This window comes from Acanthochromis polyacanthus, chromosome 7 (genome assembly GCF_021347895.1).
Source record: "Acanthochromis polyacanthus isolate Apoly-LR-REF ecotype Palm Island chromosome 7, KAUST_Apoly_ChrSc, whole genome shotgun sequence".
Lineage (NCBI taxonomy): Eukaryota > Metazoa > Chordata > Actinopteri > Pomacentridae > Acanthochromis > Acanthochromis polyacanthus.
Window position 1 is genome coordinate 19,350,624 of NC_067119.1, and position 21,306 is coordinate 19,371,929.

General features: G+C 39.0%; 3 protein-coding genes across 3 annotated transcripts; 2 read left to right on the forward strand and 1 right to left on the reverse strand.

Annotated features, from left to right (window-relative positions):
• Positions 1-481: 481 nt before the first annotated feature.
• On the reverse strand, positions 482-10,462 carry LOC110952692 (kinesin-like protein KIF24). The gene is made up of 12 exons (XM_051950918.1): positions 9,854-10,462; positions 8,681-8,772; positions 7,708-8,586; positions 7,366-7,528; positions 7,107-7,204; positions 6,719-6,937; positions 6,263-6,350; positions 5,571-5,692; positions 5,332-5,437; positions 5,169-5,240; positions 1,963-5,043; positions 482-1,853 (listed from the first exon to the last, which is right to left on the reverse strand). Exons 2-11 carry the CDS (start codon positions 8,737-8,739, stop codon positions 4,930-4,932), a joined length of 1,920 nt encoding a protein of 639 aa, XP_051806878.1. The 5' UTR covers positions 8,740-8,772; positions 9,854-10,462; the 3' UTR covers positions 482-1,853; positions 1,963-4,929.
• A 1,192-nt stretch (positions 10,463-11,654) lies between these two features.
• On the forward strand, positions 11,655-14,548 carry LOC110952721 (Rieske domain-containing protein-like). Its single transcript, XM_022196406.2, has 4 exons — positions 11,655-11,984; positions 13,533-13,760; positions 13,875-13,909; positions 14,113-14,548. The coding sequence occupies exons 2-4, from the start codon at positions 13,559-13,561 to the stop codon at positions 14,395-14,397; spliced, it is 522 nt and encodes a 173-aa protein (XP_022052098.1). The 5' UTR covers positions 11,655-11,984; positions 13,533-13,558; the 3' UTR covers positions 14,398-14,548.
• Positions 14,549-16,353: 1,805 nt separating this feature from the next.
• On the forward strand, positions 16,354-21,290 carry gtf2h3 (general transcription factor IIH, polypeptide 3). The gene is made up of 13 exons (XM_022196404.2): positions 16,354-16,601; positions 16,696-16,775; positions 16,865-16,971; positions 17,904-18,046; positions 18,229-18,291; positions 18,801-18,830; positions 18,927-18,955; positions 19,053-19,127; positions 19,214-19,267; positions 20,307-20,375; positions 20,475-20,610; positions 20,713-20,749; positions 20,879-21,290. Exons 1-13 carry the CDS (start codon positions 16,592-16,594, stop codon positions 20,946-20,948), a joined length of 903 nt encoding a protein of 300 aa, XP_022052096.1. The 5' UTR covers positions 16,354-16,591; the 3' UTR covers positions 20,949-21,290.
• The last annotated feature ends 16 nt before the right edge of the window (positions 21,291-21,306 follow it).

Consider the following 21,306-nt stretch of genomic DNA (forward strand, 5'->3'; position numbering starts at 1 on the left):
AAAGTGTTCCCGGTCCAGACAGACAACAAGTGGAATTTTTCTTTGTTAAGAATAGAATATGTGGGGATTTTCCCATGTGAATGCGACGGGTTGTGCGTTGATTTAACTTGTGTCGACAGGGAGATTAAAATGAAAGCCAGTGTTTTTTAAGACTTAACTAGTTATAGAAGCCTTGATTTTAGTCTAGCAGAAGTGCGCTCAGACTTTTTCCGTTCGTCTCTGGGGCATATAAAGACAGGTGACAAATTAAAGGAACTGAATAAATCAGTTGACAATCAATGAAAACAGGTGCCTCTAAACAGGTGCACTGCATGACACAATTAACAGCCAATCATAATCTGTGTCATGTGTACTAATGCTTAAGCAGGCCCAGTTTATTCTGATTTTGTATCAAGATGACAAGCGGAAAAGATCTAAATGACTATGAAGAAAAATTTATTTTTAGGGTAGGGATGGCAGGAGCTTCAGTCATAGAGATTGCTCAGCTGGGTAGTGTTTTATTATAAACAGTGGATGAAATGACATCTGCATTGACATCAGTTAATGGTGTTAAAAACTGAAGTCAACAACACATATTTGATGCTTGCACTGTAGTGCAATATATAAGGAAAAAACAGAGGAGAAACTCTTTTCCGGTGACTGAGAATGGCAGCGCACAGCTTGATCAGACTATACACAATAACAGTCCATCAACAAATTCTACAGAGAGGGATATTATGGTAGGGTCATTATAGAGATGAATGGAAATTTGATAATTTTTTATTTTATTTTGTTCGAACCAAAAACACATTTGAAAGACATTTGAGGAGACAAGCTTGGGTGAAACATTTGTGTGCACATTTCTGCTGAGAAAATATCATCATATTATGTAATCAAAGAGAGAAACATCTCACACCACAGAACAGATTATGTGGTTATAAAGCAAATTTATTTCAATATAAAATCCAAATGAATTAGCTGAAAAGTGAAGATTACCATGTAAAAATGAATGTTTTAAAACACACAAAAAATCGTTAAAATATAGCACCAATCAATTTGCCTCTTGTTAGTTAGGCCCTCTGTCACAACCTGAATATAAATTTGAAAAAAGTCAGCAAAATATTGGTTCAGTGTGTTCTTGCTGTAGATTCAGTAAAGAATGCAGTCTAACAGAAAATTAACAGGCTGGACTCGCCTTTGTTGAGACGAAGTCAGTGGCAGATTGACTCAAAACATAAATTAAGAGTCAAACCAGGGAAACTGAAACGTTTGAGTCCAGTACAAAGGTCCAGTACTATGTGAATATGTTGCTCAGTATGCATCTGAGTCAACATGTAAAAAGAATACTACAAAACAAACATAAACAACAATATGCAGAAAGCGCAAACATACAAATAGACATACTTATCCCTTTAAAATATTTTAGAATATTGTAAACATGGAAAAACATGTTTTGGCAGGTTTCCCATGAGAATCCTTGCATAATACATGTCTGATGTCACTTACATGAAGTGTTACTTGTCCAGTCTCCAATCAACTAATAAAACACTGGTTGATTAAACATTAAAAACATAAATATTAATGTGTCTGATCCATTGTGTAGTTAGTGTTGCCACTGAAAACATGTTGTGCACTCACAAACAGCTTTACCTACCCAAACCAAAATTTGGTCAGTGTACCAATTGTACCTTAAAATGTGCATATTCTGGCTAATTAACTTATAAATTCAAATTAATCGGATCATGATCGCCTCTTCCTCTGTGGTTAGGCTAAATGGGATTCAGATATGGCTGCAGCTGAGCTCTCATGCTGTGCACACAACGAGCTTTTTTCTCCATGATTTCCTCCAGCTTGAGGATGTATTCCCCAAATGTCTGTAAGACAATGATTGCCATGATTGAGAACAAAAAGTGCAAAGTTCATAAAAAACAAATGAACAGGACTTAATTGAGCTAAAAAATTGTGGATTTGATTTATTCTGACCATATCAAGTTGCTGACACAGAAGCTTGCCTTCTTTACGAAATAAAGCCTCCATCTCTTTTAGCTGCTCCCAGTGGGCCTCGACTATACACAACCTACAGTTTGATAGGGTCAGAAAAAATGTAGAAATCATTTGCGATTACTACATTACTATGACACACACAAGAATTGTTTACTGTTATGGCTGTAAGATTAAAATGCGTGAACCAGATTTTCAGTAGCACTTACTTTTGATGATTAGATTAACAAAAGAGTGAGAATTCTGGCACTTACTTGGCTCGGTCTGAGTCGTCCAGCGTAAACACAGGGACGGTGGGTCTAATTTGATTGCTCATTCTTCCATGACCATTTGACTTTGCAGAATTGTTCAGTTGAAGTGAAATGTTTGACTTGCTGGAGTGGTTTGAATGAACCACGAGAGGCTGGTTTAGCACTATGTCCAACTGGCCAGAGGCAAGTTCTAATTGTGGTGTTGTAATGGCAGACAATGTTTTTTTGTGCTCAATAAGTGCATGTTCTGGTGGCATTTGTGTAGCATTTGTCATCAGATTGTGTAAACTGGCTGAAGCAGTGTTCCCAACGCATTCGGCAGAGGGAGACACGGCAGAAGTTTGCATAGAAGCACATGTGGAGAGTCTTACTGGAGATCCAGGGGCTTTGCTGCTAAGAGCTGGTGTTATTTGGAGTTTCTGACTGTTGTCTTGGTCCTGGAGAGAGGACAGCATGTCAGATGTAGTAGGACAGCAAGTCTTTCCTTGTGGTGGCTCCAAAAATGACAGGCGAAATTCTCTGTCTTCATCCTCCCCAATTTTTTCCCCACTTGTGACTGAAATGCTGCTGCTGTCCCCTTGGAGGAACGAGACAGTGGCAGCCTGTTGGTCCACTTGAAGCAGGGAGATGCTAAGGGGGTCCATGAAAGAGCTACAAGAATCTGCATAAGTCTCCTGTTGAGGTAAGACAGACATTTTACCTTTGACATCTGGAGTGTGAGATAGATTTCTAGATAGCTTGTTAAGGGGCTCAGAAGTTGTTTTCCATTCGATCTGCGTGATGGAAGAAGTGAGAGGTAATGAAGCTGACTGAGCATGAGAAAAATGCCTTCTGTTGGCATTAGCAGCAAACCATGGTTCCGTCTCACTGCTATGGCTGCTCGATGGCACTGTCTCTGGAGTATTTTGCAATGGTAGAGGGAGGGTGCTGGCAGTGCATTGAGCACATTTCAAGTCTAGAGATACATCACTGAGTTTGTCTGGGGTCAAGAATGTCCTGGTGTGTTCGCAGACTGGGGAGAGGGGTCGTTCTGCAGGAGATCGCTGATGTAGTGACTCAAAAGCAGGGTGGGTAAAAAGGCTGTTGCTATCACTGTTGCTGTGGGCAGACACTAAACTGTCAGCTGCTCCTTGCTCAGTACTCCACCCTCCATCAGCTAGGACGTCTGAGGCATCGAGTCGTTCTACTCCCACTTCTTTTGAATCGCAGCTGTAAGACGACTGTGCCTCTACATGTGTTGGAATTGCACCTGTCATCCTATTTGCTGGCTCTCTCTCAGTTGTTGGCAGCCACGCATACCTCCTTTTTCCCCCTTCTATCCAAGCTGGCATCCTGTCGTCCATCCTTAGTCTTGTTTCACCGGTTGCCTCCACCGACCTCTTGTTCTCACTTTCACCCCTGCCTAGTCCAAATTGTCCTTCCCAAGATACTCTCCAGTCTACACCAATACCACCACTGTGACTATGAGCATCCTCATTATCATTGTTACTGTAGACTGCAGAGGTTTCACTCTGTAAGTGAATCTCACCGCTGGGAGAGGGCTGCTGTGCTCTATTACCATCAACCTCAACCTTGGCTGCATATGCATTTAAAACCTCCTTCATACGAGGACCCATACAAGCAGAAACTGAAAAATGAGATGAGTGTCGGAGAGAAGATGGAGAAACAGAAGATGAGAGAGACTGCTGAGCAGAGGAAGCCAAAGATGTAGATGGTGAAAAGAGATGGGCAGATGAAGAAGTGGATGAGGGTATAAACTGCTGCAACTGCTTGTGATACCGTCTTAGATGCTTCGCCCTCTCCTTATCACTATCATCGACCTTTTGCAAATCTCTTCCCCTTAGTTTTTCTACTCCACTACTTGTGGCAATACTGTTTTCTGCTTGTCTTTTTATTTCTATCCATTCTCTTTCTTCCCTTCTTCCCCCTTTCAAAGTGTATTGATGGCTCTTGTTTTCTCTGTTGTAGAATCCAGATGAGGCATTACTGCTGTGGGCTACTTCATCCTTTTGCATCTCCCTGGAGTGAACTTGCTTTTCTATTGGTTGTTGGAACACTGGGCCTGTCTTCGCAAGGAACTCACTAACAGAGTGACTGCCAGTATCTGCATATCTTTTATTTTCAGTCCTCATACCTTCTGTTTGACCTGCTCCCTTACTCTCTTGCTTTTTATCATCCATTCTCAGCCAGCCTCCAACTGGTGTGATGTGTTCAAGTCCAATCCTTTTCTTGCACTTGCATTTGTTTCCTTCCCAGATCTTCTGTTCTTTGGTGTAGAACAGAGAATTGTGCCCCCTACAGGCAACCTTGTAGTAGGTGTACTGACACCAAAATCCTCGTTGTTCCTCCCTAACTTTGGCTTTTTAGGTGGGCTTTTCCCTCGGATGCCGGAACTACTGCCACTGCTGCTGCTGGCAAACAGGTTATGTTTGGGGGAGGGTGTTGCCTTGCCTCTTCTTCTTCCTCTTATTCCTCCATGTCCCCTCAACTCCTTCACTCTACAAGCAATAAAGTACACATAACATCTAAAATAGCAGTCAGTGATCATTGCCACCACAGCCAGAGTTACAATAGAGTGGGAGCGAGATTTAAAAAGAAAAAACTCTCCTTAAGTCAAATTAATGAAAGCAAGAGGGCTTAGCATTTCAAGCAACTTCATTCCAATATACCTACTCACACACATACAATCACAAAACACTTACCGATCAGCATATCTCAGTGTATTAAGTGTGTGTTCAGTAGCTGTGTGACCAGGTGAAATGTTGGCAATCATGCATGTCATTGAATCACCAACAAAGGAGTCTCTCAAAACCTGGAATGAGAATGAAGTAGTTCACTATGAAAACACATTGGAGTTGCACAATAAGGTAGACAATCAAGAAAATCAGCAATGATATTCATGCATACTTGTACGATGTGTTACATCAGTCTTACTACCTGAGTCAGTTTGCTTTGTCTGAAAGGTGTGTGCGATTGCTCTTGATCAAGGGACCGGATACATTCTTTAAGCTGGAAGAAAAGATATTAGAAAGGACACACATTCATAAATATCTTTGACTTGAGATCTCTGAGTGTGCGAACATGTGTCTGTAGAGCTTACAGCCAACAGACTCTGGTTGATCTCAGCTCCCTCCATACGACTCTGCCTGTCTGGTTCTTTGGCATCTGATGCTCTCTCACTTCCTGCCAGGTCCACAAACCACATCCTACAAGCACACACACTTCTTAGCTCATTTTACACCATATTGGTCTTATTTGTTCTAGTTCAACCAGTCTGGTAGTATGTCTTGGAGAAAAGGCACAAAGTTCACGCATCAAGACACACTCGACATCACTCACCTGCCAGTTATCTGCTGGTTTTGGTCTCTAAGCTGAATCTGAAGCAAAGCATGGGAACGAGAGGAGAGTGGATTGATACCACTCATCCCCTGCGTTCGCTCCTCTGAGCCCTGTGAAATTACCTTCATAAGAGATACAGGAAAAGAGACCGAAGGGTGAGAAAGATGGAAATGTGACGATATGCTAAAAAAAATAGTGCAACAGACAAAACTCAAAAAAGAAAAAATGTAGAATTTGTTATTTCCTAGAGTTTTCCTGTTAAGAGATATTTTACGGATTTAGTCTGCTGGTACATCCATGAGGACAGTAGCTGATGTGAGGCGCTTGACACAGTTAATATTAGATTTGAAAGTTGTATTCAACTCTATACTCAGTACATGAAAGCACAAAAGATTTATTTTAGGAAATAAAAATATGAGAAACATTTGAAACCAATAACCATGATATGGTGCATCCTTACAGCCTACTGATTAAAGTGTATGCGCCATGCATGTACCCCTTGATGTCATGGTCTTCCTTTGTTTCCTGTCTGCCTCTATAGCATCCTATTTATTAAACTATTAGAGATGGTGATATTTTTTGTGCTCTATCAATAAGTGTTGCAATTTAGATTTATTGTTTTGGAATTTAAGTCTTTGTATTAACGTGTTCTAAAAGTGAAGGACGGGCAGTTTTTGAAGAAAGGGTTGAACCTCCAGCAGCGAGCTGACCGAGTCCACTCTGACATCACGCAGCCCCATAATGTGAACTACTTTCTGTCCATCCTCCCTGGCAAATAACCTGCAGTGCGATGAGAGAATGAGAGAAATTAAGAGCGAGAAGAAGTAGTAGTACTTTGACAACACATCCAAATATTGAGGACAGATAACATTCTTTTTTTTTGAGGATGTGACTAAAACATGAATGATGACTAATGGAAAACCTAAAGAACACAAGCTGATTTTAAAAATATATTTTACAAAAATCTGTATAATCAGGTAAATAACAAATTCTAACTTATGTTGATGTAAACATGCAACTAATAAAGTGAAGACTTTTTAAAATAATCCTTTGCTATTTTGTTATCTTTCTTTCTCTCCTTCTGTAGTGCAAGCTCCATCTCAAAAATTCCGAGGCTCTTTCAAGCACAACTAAATAAAAACACAGACCTTTTCCTGTGGTCCAACAGGTCATACAGCTGACCACAGTAGATCTCAAAGAAGCTGACATACACCTGCAGGGAGGAATGAGTGCGCCTGGTGGCCAGGTGAGCAAAAATGTCCCGAACTGCCAGTGCATACAAGCCTGGTCTCCTGGGAGATGAGCCCAACATTGTGTGAGTCTTCCCTGCACCTGTCTGGCCGTATGCAAAGCAGGTGGCCTTGCCCCTGTTGACACACACAAGACTAATACAAATGCATTTGGAAGACAAAGATTGAAACAGAGAGCAAAAAAAGCAGGTGGCCAAGCTCCAACATGGACTCACATGTACAGAAAAACTGGTGTGGTGACAACATATACAACTCTGTAAGTGCAACTACATCAACGCTAACCTACCCACTGAGCATGTGCAGCACCAGAGGATATGCTGTTCTACGATATACGTCTTCATTGGAGCTTTCCTCCCCAAAAACCTGGTCATAGTAGAACCTGTGCTGTAGGGACAAAAAAAGACCAAAATGCAAGGGTTGGATTCAACAAATCCGAGCAGACTGATCTGACAACATGACCGTTGAGTAAAAATCTGCCTTAGAATTCCAGTGCTGCAATTCATGTTATATTACAGTGATGTATCATTGTCTCTTCTCGTATCTACCTGCAGTATGTATTGTGTGAGATCCACAGATTCTTTGCTTTCATGCACAGTAACACACTCTCCACCTGGAGTCGTCACAACATCTGCCTCTCCTCTTCTGCTCTCTGCACGTGTTAGAGGTCTTTTTCTCACACATACGCTAATCCGCTGCTTCCCTGTGTGCCTGATACACACACATCACAATAGAAATATGAATAATCAATTAAGCAGAAAACAATGCTCACATGCAAACTATATGATACAAAGAGCATGTCAAATAGTTGAAAAGCCATCTCCCAGTGCAGGTGTTTTTGCACCATTTGGAGGCAGGTAGTGAGGACAGTACAAACCACCACTACTCACTTTTTGTTGACAGCATGAGGGGAACTCAGCGGCAGTCCATAGTTGTAGCCGGCTGTCCTCTTTGCTTCATAAACAGGAGCTGGCTTGGCCATGTGTCCAGTAACTTCATTACTGCCCATTTTTGTGTAGGAGTTTGGCCTCCTCGAGATTACTTTTCTGTCTTTGTGCCCAAATGGATTGTTGTTAAATGTTTTTGATGCCACTGTTTCAACACTGGGTTTTGGTTGGTGAAATGACGGTAACCTGGTGTCACTGCTGTACATGGAAATCCCTCTTGCGATGTCCAGCTTGGTGTTTTCACCCTTAAGACAATCAGATGGATGACGATGCACATCTGGCTTGTAGCAGTTGTTCCCATGGCAGCCACACGTCATAGCTCTTCCACCTTCAAGCTGGAACTGCACAGGTACGACTGATTCTCTTCCCTGGACTGGCTTATTGCTTCTATTGTGACTTGAACTGACATCAACAGTGTTTACAGGATGAGAAAATTGCTCCTGATGATGATCAGCGGTTTCATTACTGAAATCAAGTCGCCTGCGAACATATGATGGTCTGGTGAAAGTGGTTGAATTCAGTCCTGTCCTAGCAGCTCTGCCTTCATCCTCATCCTCACTTACATCTTCATAAGGATTTCCACAGCTGTCATGACTAAAGCTACTATCCGCTACAGCACAGCCTTCATCACTTCCATCAACATTGTAATCATAATCATCACCATCATCATATCCAAGACTGTCCAGGTCGACAGTTTTGACCAGCTGGACCAGATTAAAAAGTCTAGTCCTGTCCTGCATAGTGCGGATTCCCAGGAGGGGGTAGTCCTCCATGGTCAGCGCTGATAGGTGGCATGCACGACAAACACCCACTGAGTTAAACCTGACAGACGGGAGAGACAGAAAGAAACAAATAGTCTTACAGAACAACACTGAGCAGGTGTAGGTTTGGACGTCCGGTGGATGAGTATACCTACCTCGCATAGTGATGTTGTAGTCCAACCGCTCTCAGACACTCATACAGGCAAAGTGTCATTTTCTTCTCTTCCTTTATTTTACTCCAGCAACCCTGGGAGTGGCAGACATGTGACTTTAGACAAGATGTACAAAAAAAATCATTGTACACTACAGTAATGCTATGATGATGGGCTAAACTGCAAACTGCAGGCTGCTGGAGCCAAAGTACGTTTCTCAAGACAGCATGCCCTTGCCGTTTTTCCTCCCTCAGCGATCTCTGTCACAGAACTATGGCCAGTGGTCGGTCACTGTGTCATTACGAGCACACTGCTCTGTTGTGGTGCTAAGCAAAGCACGGGGCACCGGTATGATGCTGAAATCTGACACTAGGTCAGGATAGAGCCGCCGCAGCACAGTGCAGCCATCACACATTTCAGTATAGTTGCAAATATGATAAATATAGCAGGCACAGGCAAGCAACTGCTGCTTCCTTGGATTCTAGAGTAGATTAGATGGCAGCTGCAATAGTAATGCCATACAGCATGAGTGAGACTCTACTCAGATGTATAGCATGGCTTTTCCTGCATTGAGTCACAGTAAGATATTGCATAGATTTTGTAGCTTACCAGTATTAAAAGGATAAAAAAGTGAATGTTTAATCAATTGACTTCTCGTTTATTCAGGCATAAGAGATATTTATGCTTATCAAATGGTCCAAATTAACAGGGAAATGCATATATTTCTATCAAATAAGGTAACACAGATTAACTGCTTGTATTGTACATTGACAGATTAAGCCTGTGATGAGTGTTTATGAAACAATATACTGCTTTACATTGTGCCACTCAGAGCAATGGCTTAACAGATCCATATTCTCTGCAGGCTGACCCACAGTCCCTGCAGTGAATCCATGTGGGGATTTAATGAACTGACTCATTATACAGAAAGAGTTCAGTTTGTATTTATGGCTGCAGAGCATAAAGTAAAGAGGAAGTGTGGCGGTGACACCTGTCCATATGTGTCAGAACTGACTCACAATACAAAATGAACAAAAAGTTGCTATGTTTTTTTAAATTGTTGCCAAACGTACTGAACAAAGTCAAAATTTACACAATTTGTTTAGCTAGCAAATATTATGTATTAATCTCTAACTTTAACTGCAATACATTTTCTAAAAGATACAATAAACTTACCAGATTGACTCCAGACTTTGTTTGGCAGTAAAATATAACTGAGAGAACGGGAGAACGGGAAAAACTGAACTGACCAGTTGCATTAATTTTTCACAAACTTGCTAGCTTGAGTGGTATCACTATTTCCGTCCACAGAGTTGGTCTCCATGGCGACAACGACAGTTCAGGAAGAGCGCCGTGTTTTCCCGGTTCGGTCCATTCAGCATCGCAGGAGTTAAAATGTTCGCAGTGTAAAAGCTGAATGTAGGAAGCCCAGCCGGTCAAATTACGCTCATTTCAGCATGACAGAGAGAGATAATCCGTCAGAGGGCTTAATGGCCACCAACAAACCCACTAAGACAAAAAGCCTCCTCAGACTAAACCATTAAGACATTTACCCCAGTGGCTTTACAGCAAACTGAATGGGGAGCTGCACAAACTAATACTGACAGACGTTTATTTGCTGGGTTTATTAGTATCATGTACATTGCTCACATTTTTTGGTCTAAGGAATTAATTACCCCCTCATAAAATGTGCTATATATTACAGATAGATAGATAGGTAGATAGATAGATAGATAGATAGATAGTTGGCATCCTGACACATGGTGGCCTTAGCCCAGCCCAGTAGTCATCAGATTCTAACCTGATAATTATGTGATTTTCAAATGAATTTCATTAATTTATATGTATTTTATTTCTTAATGCAAAATTAACAGCTCCTTTTATTTCCATCTGATACATTCAACAGGTAGGGTGTTGTTATGCCAAAGCTATGGGGCAGCTATAGACTGTATATGGTCAGATCAGAGACTTTACAAGGAAAATTCGTTTTAAACCTTAATTTAGGGCAAAGTACAAACATTTCAAGAGGTGTATTTTTAATCACATTTTATTATTCTAAATATGCCATTTTATGTCATGGTACCCATTGAAAGTTCAGTTAGGACTCTCTGTCCCTCTTGGTCTGTTTGAACTTTGAGTGACCGGCCCTTTAAATTGTCCAGGACAAGAGATGCAGGTCCTGTGAGGGGAGAAAGTTCATCTTTAGTGCCACAGTAGAATGAAACCAATAAATGGTCTAAATATTAGTAATCACACCAAACTTTCTGCCCAGACAAATCATAGTGTTACACTGAGCAGTGCTGTGGATCCACAGACTAAAGTCACAGAAACTGGATGAAATATGATTTGAGTTCCTTCCTTTAAAGTAGGTGTTACTGATCTTGATAATTTTTTTAAATAGATTCTTCTAGATGTAGTTGTCAGTATCATCTTAAATGTCTCTATTCAAAGTTTCCCTTTCTTTGTTTAAAGGTGTTTTGTTGTGTTGTTTTCTTTCTGATCTATCTACCAATGACGCCCTATAACCCAGTACCCAAAATGTATAACTAATAATAATCAGAACAAATCTATAGACAAAATAAATAAATACATTTTCCCTACTTTAGTTTAATGATATCTAACCTCAAGAATATACAATAAAACAGTAAAACATATTTTTATTGCCATTTGACTGTCTGATGTCCTATTTTGTAGGCCACATTAATAAACACCCAGACACAAAAACAAACCATTGCTGCAAATATCCTCCTGATATTGTGAAATTGAGAATCTCCATTATGAAACACTCTACATGACATTAAAAAATGGACTTTAACGAGCAGAACTTTAAGATCCTAACGTTTTTGAACAATGATGATAAGTGAATGGATCTATAATAATAATGTGCTTTAACTACCGTTGCTTCTGACTGACAAATTAACAAACAAGATGTGACTAGTCCGTTTATAATGTCAGTCCGTTCCGTGTTTGGTTTCACTGGGGACAACATTGGATGTAACACACAACATTGGCTCTTCCGCAAACTCATCGGAATCAGCGGGTATCTCGAAACCTCTTAGTTCAGGTTACATTAATAATTTCATACACATCCAAATTATTAAACAGCCTAGTTGGAGACAGATAAAGCGATGTTTCTGCGTAGTTTTAGAGAAATAAATCTCATGTCCCGCTGCTAACACGTAGCATCTCCAGCAACTAGTTACCGCTTGGAAGAGAAACATCCAGTGAGAAAAACTGCCGGGGACGACCACCTGCAGGACTAAGAGGTGACATACTGAGTCCCAGATGCTACCAGACTACATAAAAGGTATGTTGAATTAATTTTTAGATTGGTTACTTAAGAGTAAGAGCTGAGTTATAGAGAAAGTATTGCGTATCAGTAACTCATGATGTTTCGAAAGGTTAAGCAACGTTATGTGGCAATTTCCAATCCCTTGAGAATATGTTGTACTTAAAAAAATGCCTGTTTATAATGTTAAGTCGCATAGTGGAAAACAAACTGACTATATAGACAAAATTCTGTGTGAACCAGTGTATCCCTACAGAAAACCCACAGTGTTATTTGCACCTCATACAAAAATATAAACGTAACACTTTCGTTTTTGCTCCCATTTTTTATGAGATGAACTAAAAGATCTAAAAAACTTTTTCCACGTACACAATTGTTCATAAATCTGTGATAGTGAGCACTTCTCCTTTGCTGAGAAGGCACACCTGTGCACTAATCATGGTGTCTAATCAGCATCTTGATATGGCACACTTGTGAGATGGGATGGATTATCTCAGCAAAGGAGAAGTGCTCACTATGGTACCTGGTCAACTCGTGCGTATTCAAACTTGTGCGTATGCAAGGGTTAGGGTTAGGGACGACAATTCAGCAACTGCCAGTGGTTTATAAATCCATGTTTGATCACCATAAATAAATAATAAAACACTGATTTTACATTCACTCAATACACACAAGTTTGCATATGCACGAGTTGACCAGTATCCCTTACTATCACAGATTTAGACAGATTTGTGAACAATATTTGAGAGAAATGGTGATATTGTGTATATGGAAAAAGATTTAGATCTTTGAGTTCATCTCATAAAAAATGGGAGCAAAAACAAAAGTGTTGCATTTATATTTTTGAGTGTAGGTGTTTCACTGCTATAAACAACTTGTAAAAAATATCAAAATTAACCAAAACATTTGTGCAAATTATGCAAATGCTGTAGACATAAGTACAGTTATTAACAATAAATGCAGTGCTATGCACACATACCATACATAACGTAGATGGAAGATGGTACAGTGAAGTAGAAGATAATGTTGCTTGAATGGAAATATAACAGTTATGTTAAATTCTGTACATACAGTGGTCCAGGGTTGGAGAATCATGATTTGGAGTTGCAGTGGTTGCTCAATGTTTAACTCCATCACAGTGATTGAGTGCATAACCGACTATCTGCAGCTCAGTTTCAAAAAGATAAAATGGTGATCAGCTATTCATTAATTTCAACTTAGCAAATATTTTAATGTATATTTGGATGGTAAAGTAATCAGTTCCTTTTCTTAGTTAATTTGATAATGCAGATTCAAGTTTTATAAGCCAGGAAATGAACACAAGTGGGCAAACACAGTGCTTTTCTTGTCATATGGGTTAAGTCTTAGAGCTCCTTGCTTGTGTTGTATCTCCTCTCAGATATATGTCGCTTTGGATAAAAGCATCTGCTAAATAATATTTTAAATTGTAGAATTGTAGAGCTCTACACCAAACCAGTAATTGCTATTATGTGTATTTTTGCTAGTAATTAAGTTCTCAACAGTAAAATTTCTTTAAAAACAAAAAATTTCTTGACTTGCTACCAGAAAATCTGCAGTGAGAAGCGATCAGCATGTCGTCTGAGGAGGAGACTTCTCAGACGTCCTCTTCTTCCATGTCTCCTCCTTCCTCCTCCTCCACCACCGCCCATTTCATCGGTAAGAAGGAGGAGATTGTCAAGGCCGGCCGTGTGACCAAGCTGGTGAACCGATGCAGGGATGTGCTGGTCCTGTACCACCAGGGGCAGCTTCATGCAATGGACATGCGCTGTTACCGTAAGCGCCGAGTGTGTGGGAGTCATTTGTGTTGACATAACACGTTAAGTGTGGAATGTACTTTCTGCAGTGGCTTGTCACATGTTTGAAACACTGGTATGTATGTTTTGTCAGATGCAGGTGGTGCACTGCAGCATGGAGACATTGAGGTGAGTTTTCCTCTACTTTATTGCAATAAATTTGGTAAAATATGTCAATTTGAATCATAATCACTGTAAAAAGACATGAACACGTCAAATATTTATCATTATGCTTCATGTTCAAGCCTTCACATTTTCTTGTAACATTGCAATAACCACTGCTTTAGTTCTATCTTATTCCTCTAACCACCTTCCTGCTGTGTCGATGTTAGGAGTTTAATGGGAGGCTGTGTATCGTGTGTCCGTGGCACAAGTACAAGATCACACTAGAGGAAGGGGAAGGGCTTTACCAAGCTGTGGATGATCCTATGGCCAAACCCCTGAGGACTTACTGGCGCTCCAAAGGCGTCAAACAGAGGATTCATAAGGTCACGGAGGTCAACGGGGACGTATATGTAACTCTGAATGACTCCAGCGAGGCCATCGAGTCAGACACCTACCAGACTGAGAGATTTAGGACTGGCTCACTCAGTGCCCAGCCTAAACCCAGGAAATAACTGGAGACTCAAGGATGTTTCAGGAAAACAATCAAAAATACTTGAATGATTCAGGGGTAATTTTGGAAGGTCTTTATCTTGGAAAAATCTAAATATTTGAAAATCAGTTTATTTCAAAACGAGTGAAATAAAGAATAAATGTTAAACTGTTGTTAATTGTTAATATAATATCTTTGAGGTTTGGTTTTGTCGATCCGATTTGAAGATATCAGTTCAGACATTGGGAAATTGTGATATCTGCCTAATGTAATTACATTTTACTGACCAAACAATGAGTTGATTATTAAGAAAATTATTGGAAAATGTAGCAGTTACCTGTGGCTCCAGTTAGACTTTACAACATAACATCAGGTGAACTTGTACAAAAGGATGTATGTTATAGATTAAGTTGCCGAACAATACAAAAAGTCAAAGGAACTCTACCTTAGTCAGCAGCATTGGTAAAATACTGCTTCCACATTACTTCCTTGATAGATACTCTACATAATTACAAAAAAAATAAATGATGTCAAATCATTCCTTTTTTTATACAACTAAATTTTATTCACAGTTGTACAAAACAACAACCTACAACAACAAACAGGTGGAACAGGGCTGGAAACAGCAATAAATTAATAAATGCATTTAAAGAGAGAGACAAAAAGAGAAAATGGAAAACAAAATGAAAAATAGAAAAACATACATATTTAAAACTTTTTTAAGGACTGATGATACAAATGGCACTGCCAGCAGCACACAGGCTTACATGCAAGCACATTTAAACCATCCAACAAATGCTTGACCCCTTCAGACCTCTTTTATTTTAAATAATATGTAATGTGTCCAGTTGCTTTTCCTCCTCTCTGTTATAGAATTGCAGTAGAGGAGGGAGACATTTTTGCCAAGTTACATTTTTCTTAGAATTTTTACATGTCCGTTTCAGTCGATGCCACGACTGAATGGGAATGAAATATCATTTAAACTTAAGAAAAACAGGATACGTTTTTAACATTTGGAAGTGGATGTCTGCTTGTGTGTCCGTGTCTGTGTGCAGGTCTGAACGTGAACAACTTTACATGTGATTTGGGGTGACATGAAATCAAGACATCAGTGTTGAGGTCTTTATCGGTTCAATATCATGAATGCATTGCTGTACTTTTTAACATAGTAGACTACATGCAGCAGCTAATCACACACTGAACATCTGGAACAGACTTGTGGATACTTTTGTCTGTTCACTCATTTTTGATGAGTGGCCTCGAAACACTTTCTGTGTTACACAAAGCACAGTAGAGCCTCTTGCATCTGGTGGCCTTTCCCTTATCGTTATAGTTGGGTATGTGGTCAACGATGTCAAACTGCACTTTAAAAATAAATAAATGAAAACATGTTAATATTTATTTATTTTTTAATCCTGTGCACTTATGAAATATATTCAGAATATATGAAGATATCACCACTTTGAATTGCTAGAATTATGCTGAGTGCAAATTGACTAGGTTACAATCACCATATAATAATATTTATGAGGAAAGAAAAGGTGTTTACTTCTTTTGTCAAGCGTCAGAGCCATGTTTGTCTTGTCTGATGTCTTCAGCTCTCTTAGATCAAGTTAATGGTCAAAACTTCATTGTCATTAGATAATCAGAAACCAAGCAGTAACATAGCATTATTGAAATGATGAAATCACAAATTTACATGTGGTCTGGATCCAAAAATATGTCATGTGGATTCCAGTGGATGCAGATCTGAAGGGGTTTTAAAGTACCAGTGTGCATATATAGGCCAGCATTCCCTGAAGGGAAAAAAACATATTTCAGTAGAAATAAAAATACTTAGATTAACTCATTTGATGGAGAGGAGGTGTTTTTTTTAAATAATGTTGAAACTTCTAGACATGCACATCTACACTCTGTGCCAGCTGGTGGCGGTAATACACCTTATTAATGTTTGATTAACCTCCAATATGATTCAAAGAAGAAGAAACGAGTCGCAGTCTGATGACGTATACAGGCTTCAGTCAACGCGACTGATGTAGTACTTACAGGAAAGCTTGTAATTTTCTAAACACAGAGTATTTACTGAAGTATCCGCTGTTAGACTCTGTAGACATTTCGCTCTGTGAATATTGTTTAAAGTTTTAGCTAAAAATGGAAGCTAACAGGAAATAAATCTACAGAACAAAGACTTAGCGTCGTTTGGGATCTCTGCCGTGATGGCTTCAGGTATGTTTTGACAGAGTTTTAAGGAGAAGGACGGTTGATTAGCTTCCTCAGAGCAGAGCTGCATTTTGATAAAATACTTCCAATGTTTCTGCAGAAGATGAAATAAACTTGCTGGTCATCGTCGTGGATGTAAACCCGATATGGTGGGGGCAACAGGCTCAACGTGAACAGGAGGTAGTACTGTTATGTCGAATAATGTTGTGACTGTGTAGCTGATTAATGTAGCTCATGCTAAACAGCTTCCACTGTCCTCTTGTGTCCAGTTCACCCTGTCCAAGTGTTTGGATGCAGTCATGGTGATGGGAAACTCACACATGGCCATGAGCAGAACCAACAAGCTGGCTGTCATCGCAAGTCACTGTCAAGACAGGTATCACAGTGATGAAAATAACACTAGATGCAACATGCTGTGCTAAGTATTTATTGTAATCTATCTGTTCAACCCTTTTATAACCAAGTGGTCTGATTGCTAACAACATCTGGGAGTGAGCTCTAGAAAAGATCAGAAATCTAAAGTGTAATTTTACATCAGAATAATTTCATGCTGCTTTTACTTTGCATATTTTCTTTTTTATATTCCACCAGGGCTTAGAGAGAAAAAACATCACTCCTTTAGATTTACTTCACAGTAAGAGTTAGTAGTGACTTTTCAGATTAAGATTTTTTTTAAGAGCACTGTGTTTGTTTGTTTGTCCTGTCAGTGATTTCCTCTTTAAACTTCTTACATATTTTAAATAAAACAGTTTAAGGTATAAAGATGTTGTTTTATTCAGAATTTTCTTTAAAAAAGCAAAGAGTTAGTCCAAAGTCCATTCCTTAGTCCATTAATCATCTCATGACTCACAGATTTATCTTGTGGCAGATAGAGGAGCTTGACCCTTAGGACTACAGACTATAATTCTGAATAGTATTTAAGATAGTCATTTTAAGAAGCTCCACCATGACCCAGTATGGTAGTAAGAAGATTTTTGCACATATCCATGTTGGCTACTATATATATTATATTATTATTACATATATGTAATAATGGATCACTTATAAGGCCATTTTTCTGAAGAAGCAGTAATTATACTTCAGTACTTTAAGTGCAGTTTGCTGCCAGTTCTTAAATACTTAATGCACTTATTTAATGTAGAACTTTTATTTGTAAATGAATATTTTAGCATTGCTGCAGTGGTACTGTTCCTGATGCACGGATCTTAATATTTCTTCCATCAGTTTTAATTTGCAGGATTATGTTGCAGGCTGAAATGTTTTGGTGCCATCACTGCGAATGTCCACATTTCTGTCACTTTCTTTCAGTCACTTCTTGTATCCCAGTAAGAGCTGGAGAGCCGGCGACAGCGGTGCCGATGATGCATCCTCCAGCGGGGATGGAAAATACGAACTCCTGTCTGTCGCCAACAACCTTATCGCGGAAGAAATCAGGAATGTCATGTCAAAAAGTAATTCTGTTTTTTCTGCGGCTAAAATTTGAGGATTCAGGTTTTCCCAACATAATAAAAGCAAAAACAGATGGTGTTTGCTTTCATTGCATTGTATTTGTAGTTTCATTTTCAGGTATTTAATGATACTGTACAGTGTTGGCTACTTCTTAAAGTTGACGCTGCTTTTATTGTGATTACAGCTGAAGTGAGGGGAAATTCAACCGATACTCTGTTAGCTGGAACTCTGGCCAAAGCTCTCTGCTGTATCCTTTCAGCGAAAACTAATTCCAGTTTTGTCATTCATGATGTGTCGTGGGTTATGAAGTGTGTATATATATATATATATATATATATATATATATAGTATAAAAGACTGTACTGAAGCTGCAAGTAACCTGTGGCATAAAGAAATGTAAGGAGAGACAGAGACAGGATGTTGCCTGATCACATATTCACACCTTTTTGCAACCGTATTATTACATGTGCAGATTTATTTCATATTGATTTCCTGTCTACAACACACAGTGTCATGAGAAGCTACATGCTGTTAAATTTATGTGCCGTTATTGTGGGTGTCAGAGTTCAAAGTGTGCTTATACTCATTGTGTTAGAAGATGTAGGTGATGGTTCAATCTGTTGACTTTCTTTGCTGTTTGTTCTTTTTCATTCATGTTAAAAGAACTACAGATTATTTTTCATCTTTTTTAGCTGTATGAAGTAATGCGTGTGGCTGCCCTGTTTCCAATATTTTCTTTAAACCTTCAATATCCAGATGTTAACAGGGTCTCAAAAGATCTGGAAGGTAATTGTTTTTTAATGCAAGCTGAATAAGGCCTGTCATTTAATGAAGTTTTTCTTGTAACACTCAATAATATATGCTTCTTTTTCCTTTTTTTAGTGGGACAGGAGATTAAATCAAGAATATTGGTAAGCCCCAAATGGTCTAATTCATGAGTGCTCTTGTTTCCTTCTCCTGACTTTGAACACAATCTGACACAGTCTCTGTATTTGTCGTACTGAACAGGTGATAAAAGCAGCTGAAGACTGCGCCCTCCAGTACATGAACTTCATGAATGTCATTTTTGCAGCCCAAAAGCAGGTAAATCATAGATGATGCTGTTCATTATTTCATTACTTGTTTCTATTAAGTATCGTTATTTACAGATGCTTTGTGTGTTAAAACAGAACATCCTGATTGATGCCTGTGTGTTGGACTCAGACTCTGGTCTCCTTCAGCAGGTACATTTTTGATGTCACAGTATTGCAGGTTCACAGCTCAACTCTCTGAAGACCAGATAATGAGAGCTGAACCACAGAATAACAAATCTCTTATGTACACACATTAATAGTATTGGTGGAAATTGACTAAATACAGTTATGCAAGTAAAATTGTACCTAAGTGTAATGTTGAGGTATTTGTACTTAATTTGACTATTTATTAGTTCTTATTTTCCTTTATGCTTCCACTTCATTACATTTCAGAGGGATGTTTTTTAAGGTTCTTGTTCTTCACATTAATTTGACAGCTTTGATTAGTACTAACTTTTAACATTATGATTTTACACATTTTTTAGAACAAAATTTTAAAATACAACACAAGATTAAACCACGTGTTTCCAACTTTTCTGGCTTCCGATGTCTTACAGTTCAGGCTTTATGGGTTCTGTAAAGCATCTGGAAACAATCTTGAATTGTAATTGTTGCTGTATAAATAAAATTGAATTGAACTGAATTACAAAAACCAGCGTGCAGTCAGGCTCACATTTCAGATGTCAGAGTTGTCGACAGCTCTACCAAATAAGGACTTTTCCCTTTAAATCTCCCACATAGTGGGAGATTTAAAGTCAAAACAATGCTTCAGTCATACAAATATCAAAATCAAAGAGCAGAGAGGAAGTCTAAAACCTGAAAACACATTTGTCATCAGAATTGAGTTTTTTTTCTTGTCCTCTTCTATTAATCATCCAGTGACCCGTCAGATTTAGCTGCCGTCCCTGTCTATAAAACTGTATATAACGTAGTTCAAACCAGCTCCACCTGCAGCAGCTACAACAGTAACATGCTGCTCACACACTGATGCTTCACTATTAATAATATAATGATGTCATTTATAATAATGTATCAGCCAAAGGAACCAAACCAATACTTTCACTGTAATACTTCACTGAATACGTCTTCTAAAATTATTAAATCACATTATGTGATATTGTGACTGCATTGTGCTGTCTTAGCATGTACATCCCCACTTTTTGTTTTGATTTTAAACTCTTTATTTTAGGCTTGTGATATCACTGGAGGATTGTACCTGAAGATACCACAGAAAGTTGCCCTGGCGCAGTATCTTTTGGTGAGTGTGTGCTGCAGTTTGGCACGTCTGAGAATATTGTTTGTCTCATTTCCCTGTAAAAACCGCGAGTCTCTGTTAATGATTGTGTTTTCTGAACAGTGGGTGTTCCTGCCCGACTCGGAGCAGCGTTCACAGCTGGTGCTGCCGCCGCCTGCACATGTGGACTACAGAGCTGCCTGTTTCTGTCACCGTAACCTCATTGAAATCGGTTATGTGTGCTCAGTTTGTCTGTCGAGTGAGTGCGATTCCCGCTTTAAAGAAGCAGACATAACAGCAATCATTCTATTACTGGTGAAGTGTGTGTTTGTGGTGACATCTCTCCTGTCTTTCCTTTCAGTATTCTGCAACTTCAGCCCCATTTGTACAACATGCGAGTGAGTCTTTTTTTATTTATGTGTCGCAAAATGCATTTCCTCTGAACTGTTTTGGTGAAGTGTCGTGACATCATGCAGTGTCATTTCATTTTGTCGGCATTAAAATTGTCTAAAACGCTTTCTTTTCAGAACTGCCTTCAAAATCCAGCTACCACAGATGGTGAAGCCTAAAAAGAAGAAACTCAAACAAACCACGTGACTTTCTTCTGCGCTTATGTCGGAAATTTAGTTTTCCTTTTGTGATATTTAGATTATACTATTTTGTTAGTACATTTGTAACTAGATTCAGTGAGAGGCTGGCAGTACAACCAGAGGAACATGTTGACCAACCACGACACTCTTTTCACTCTTTCATTTCTTTGGTCAGTAAGAATACCTCGAAAAGATTTTTACAAAAAAATCAATTGAAATACACCTCCAAATATTTTGTTCATATTGACAGAAACTGATGCTGAGTAAAGCTCTCTGTAAATGGAGTCACTGCTTTGGACATTTTGGTGATGTCATTTTTATATAATAAAACACACAACGTTCTTAGAAATGTTTGTCCCAGTTTG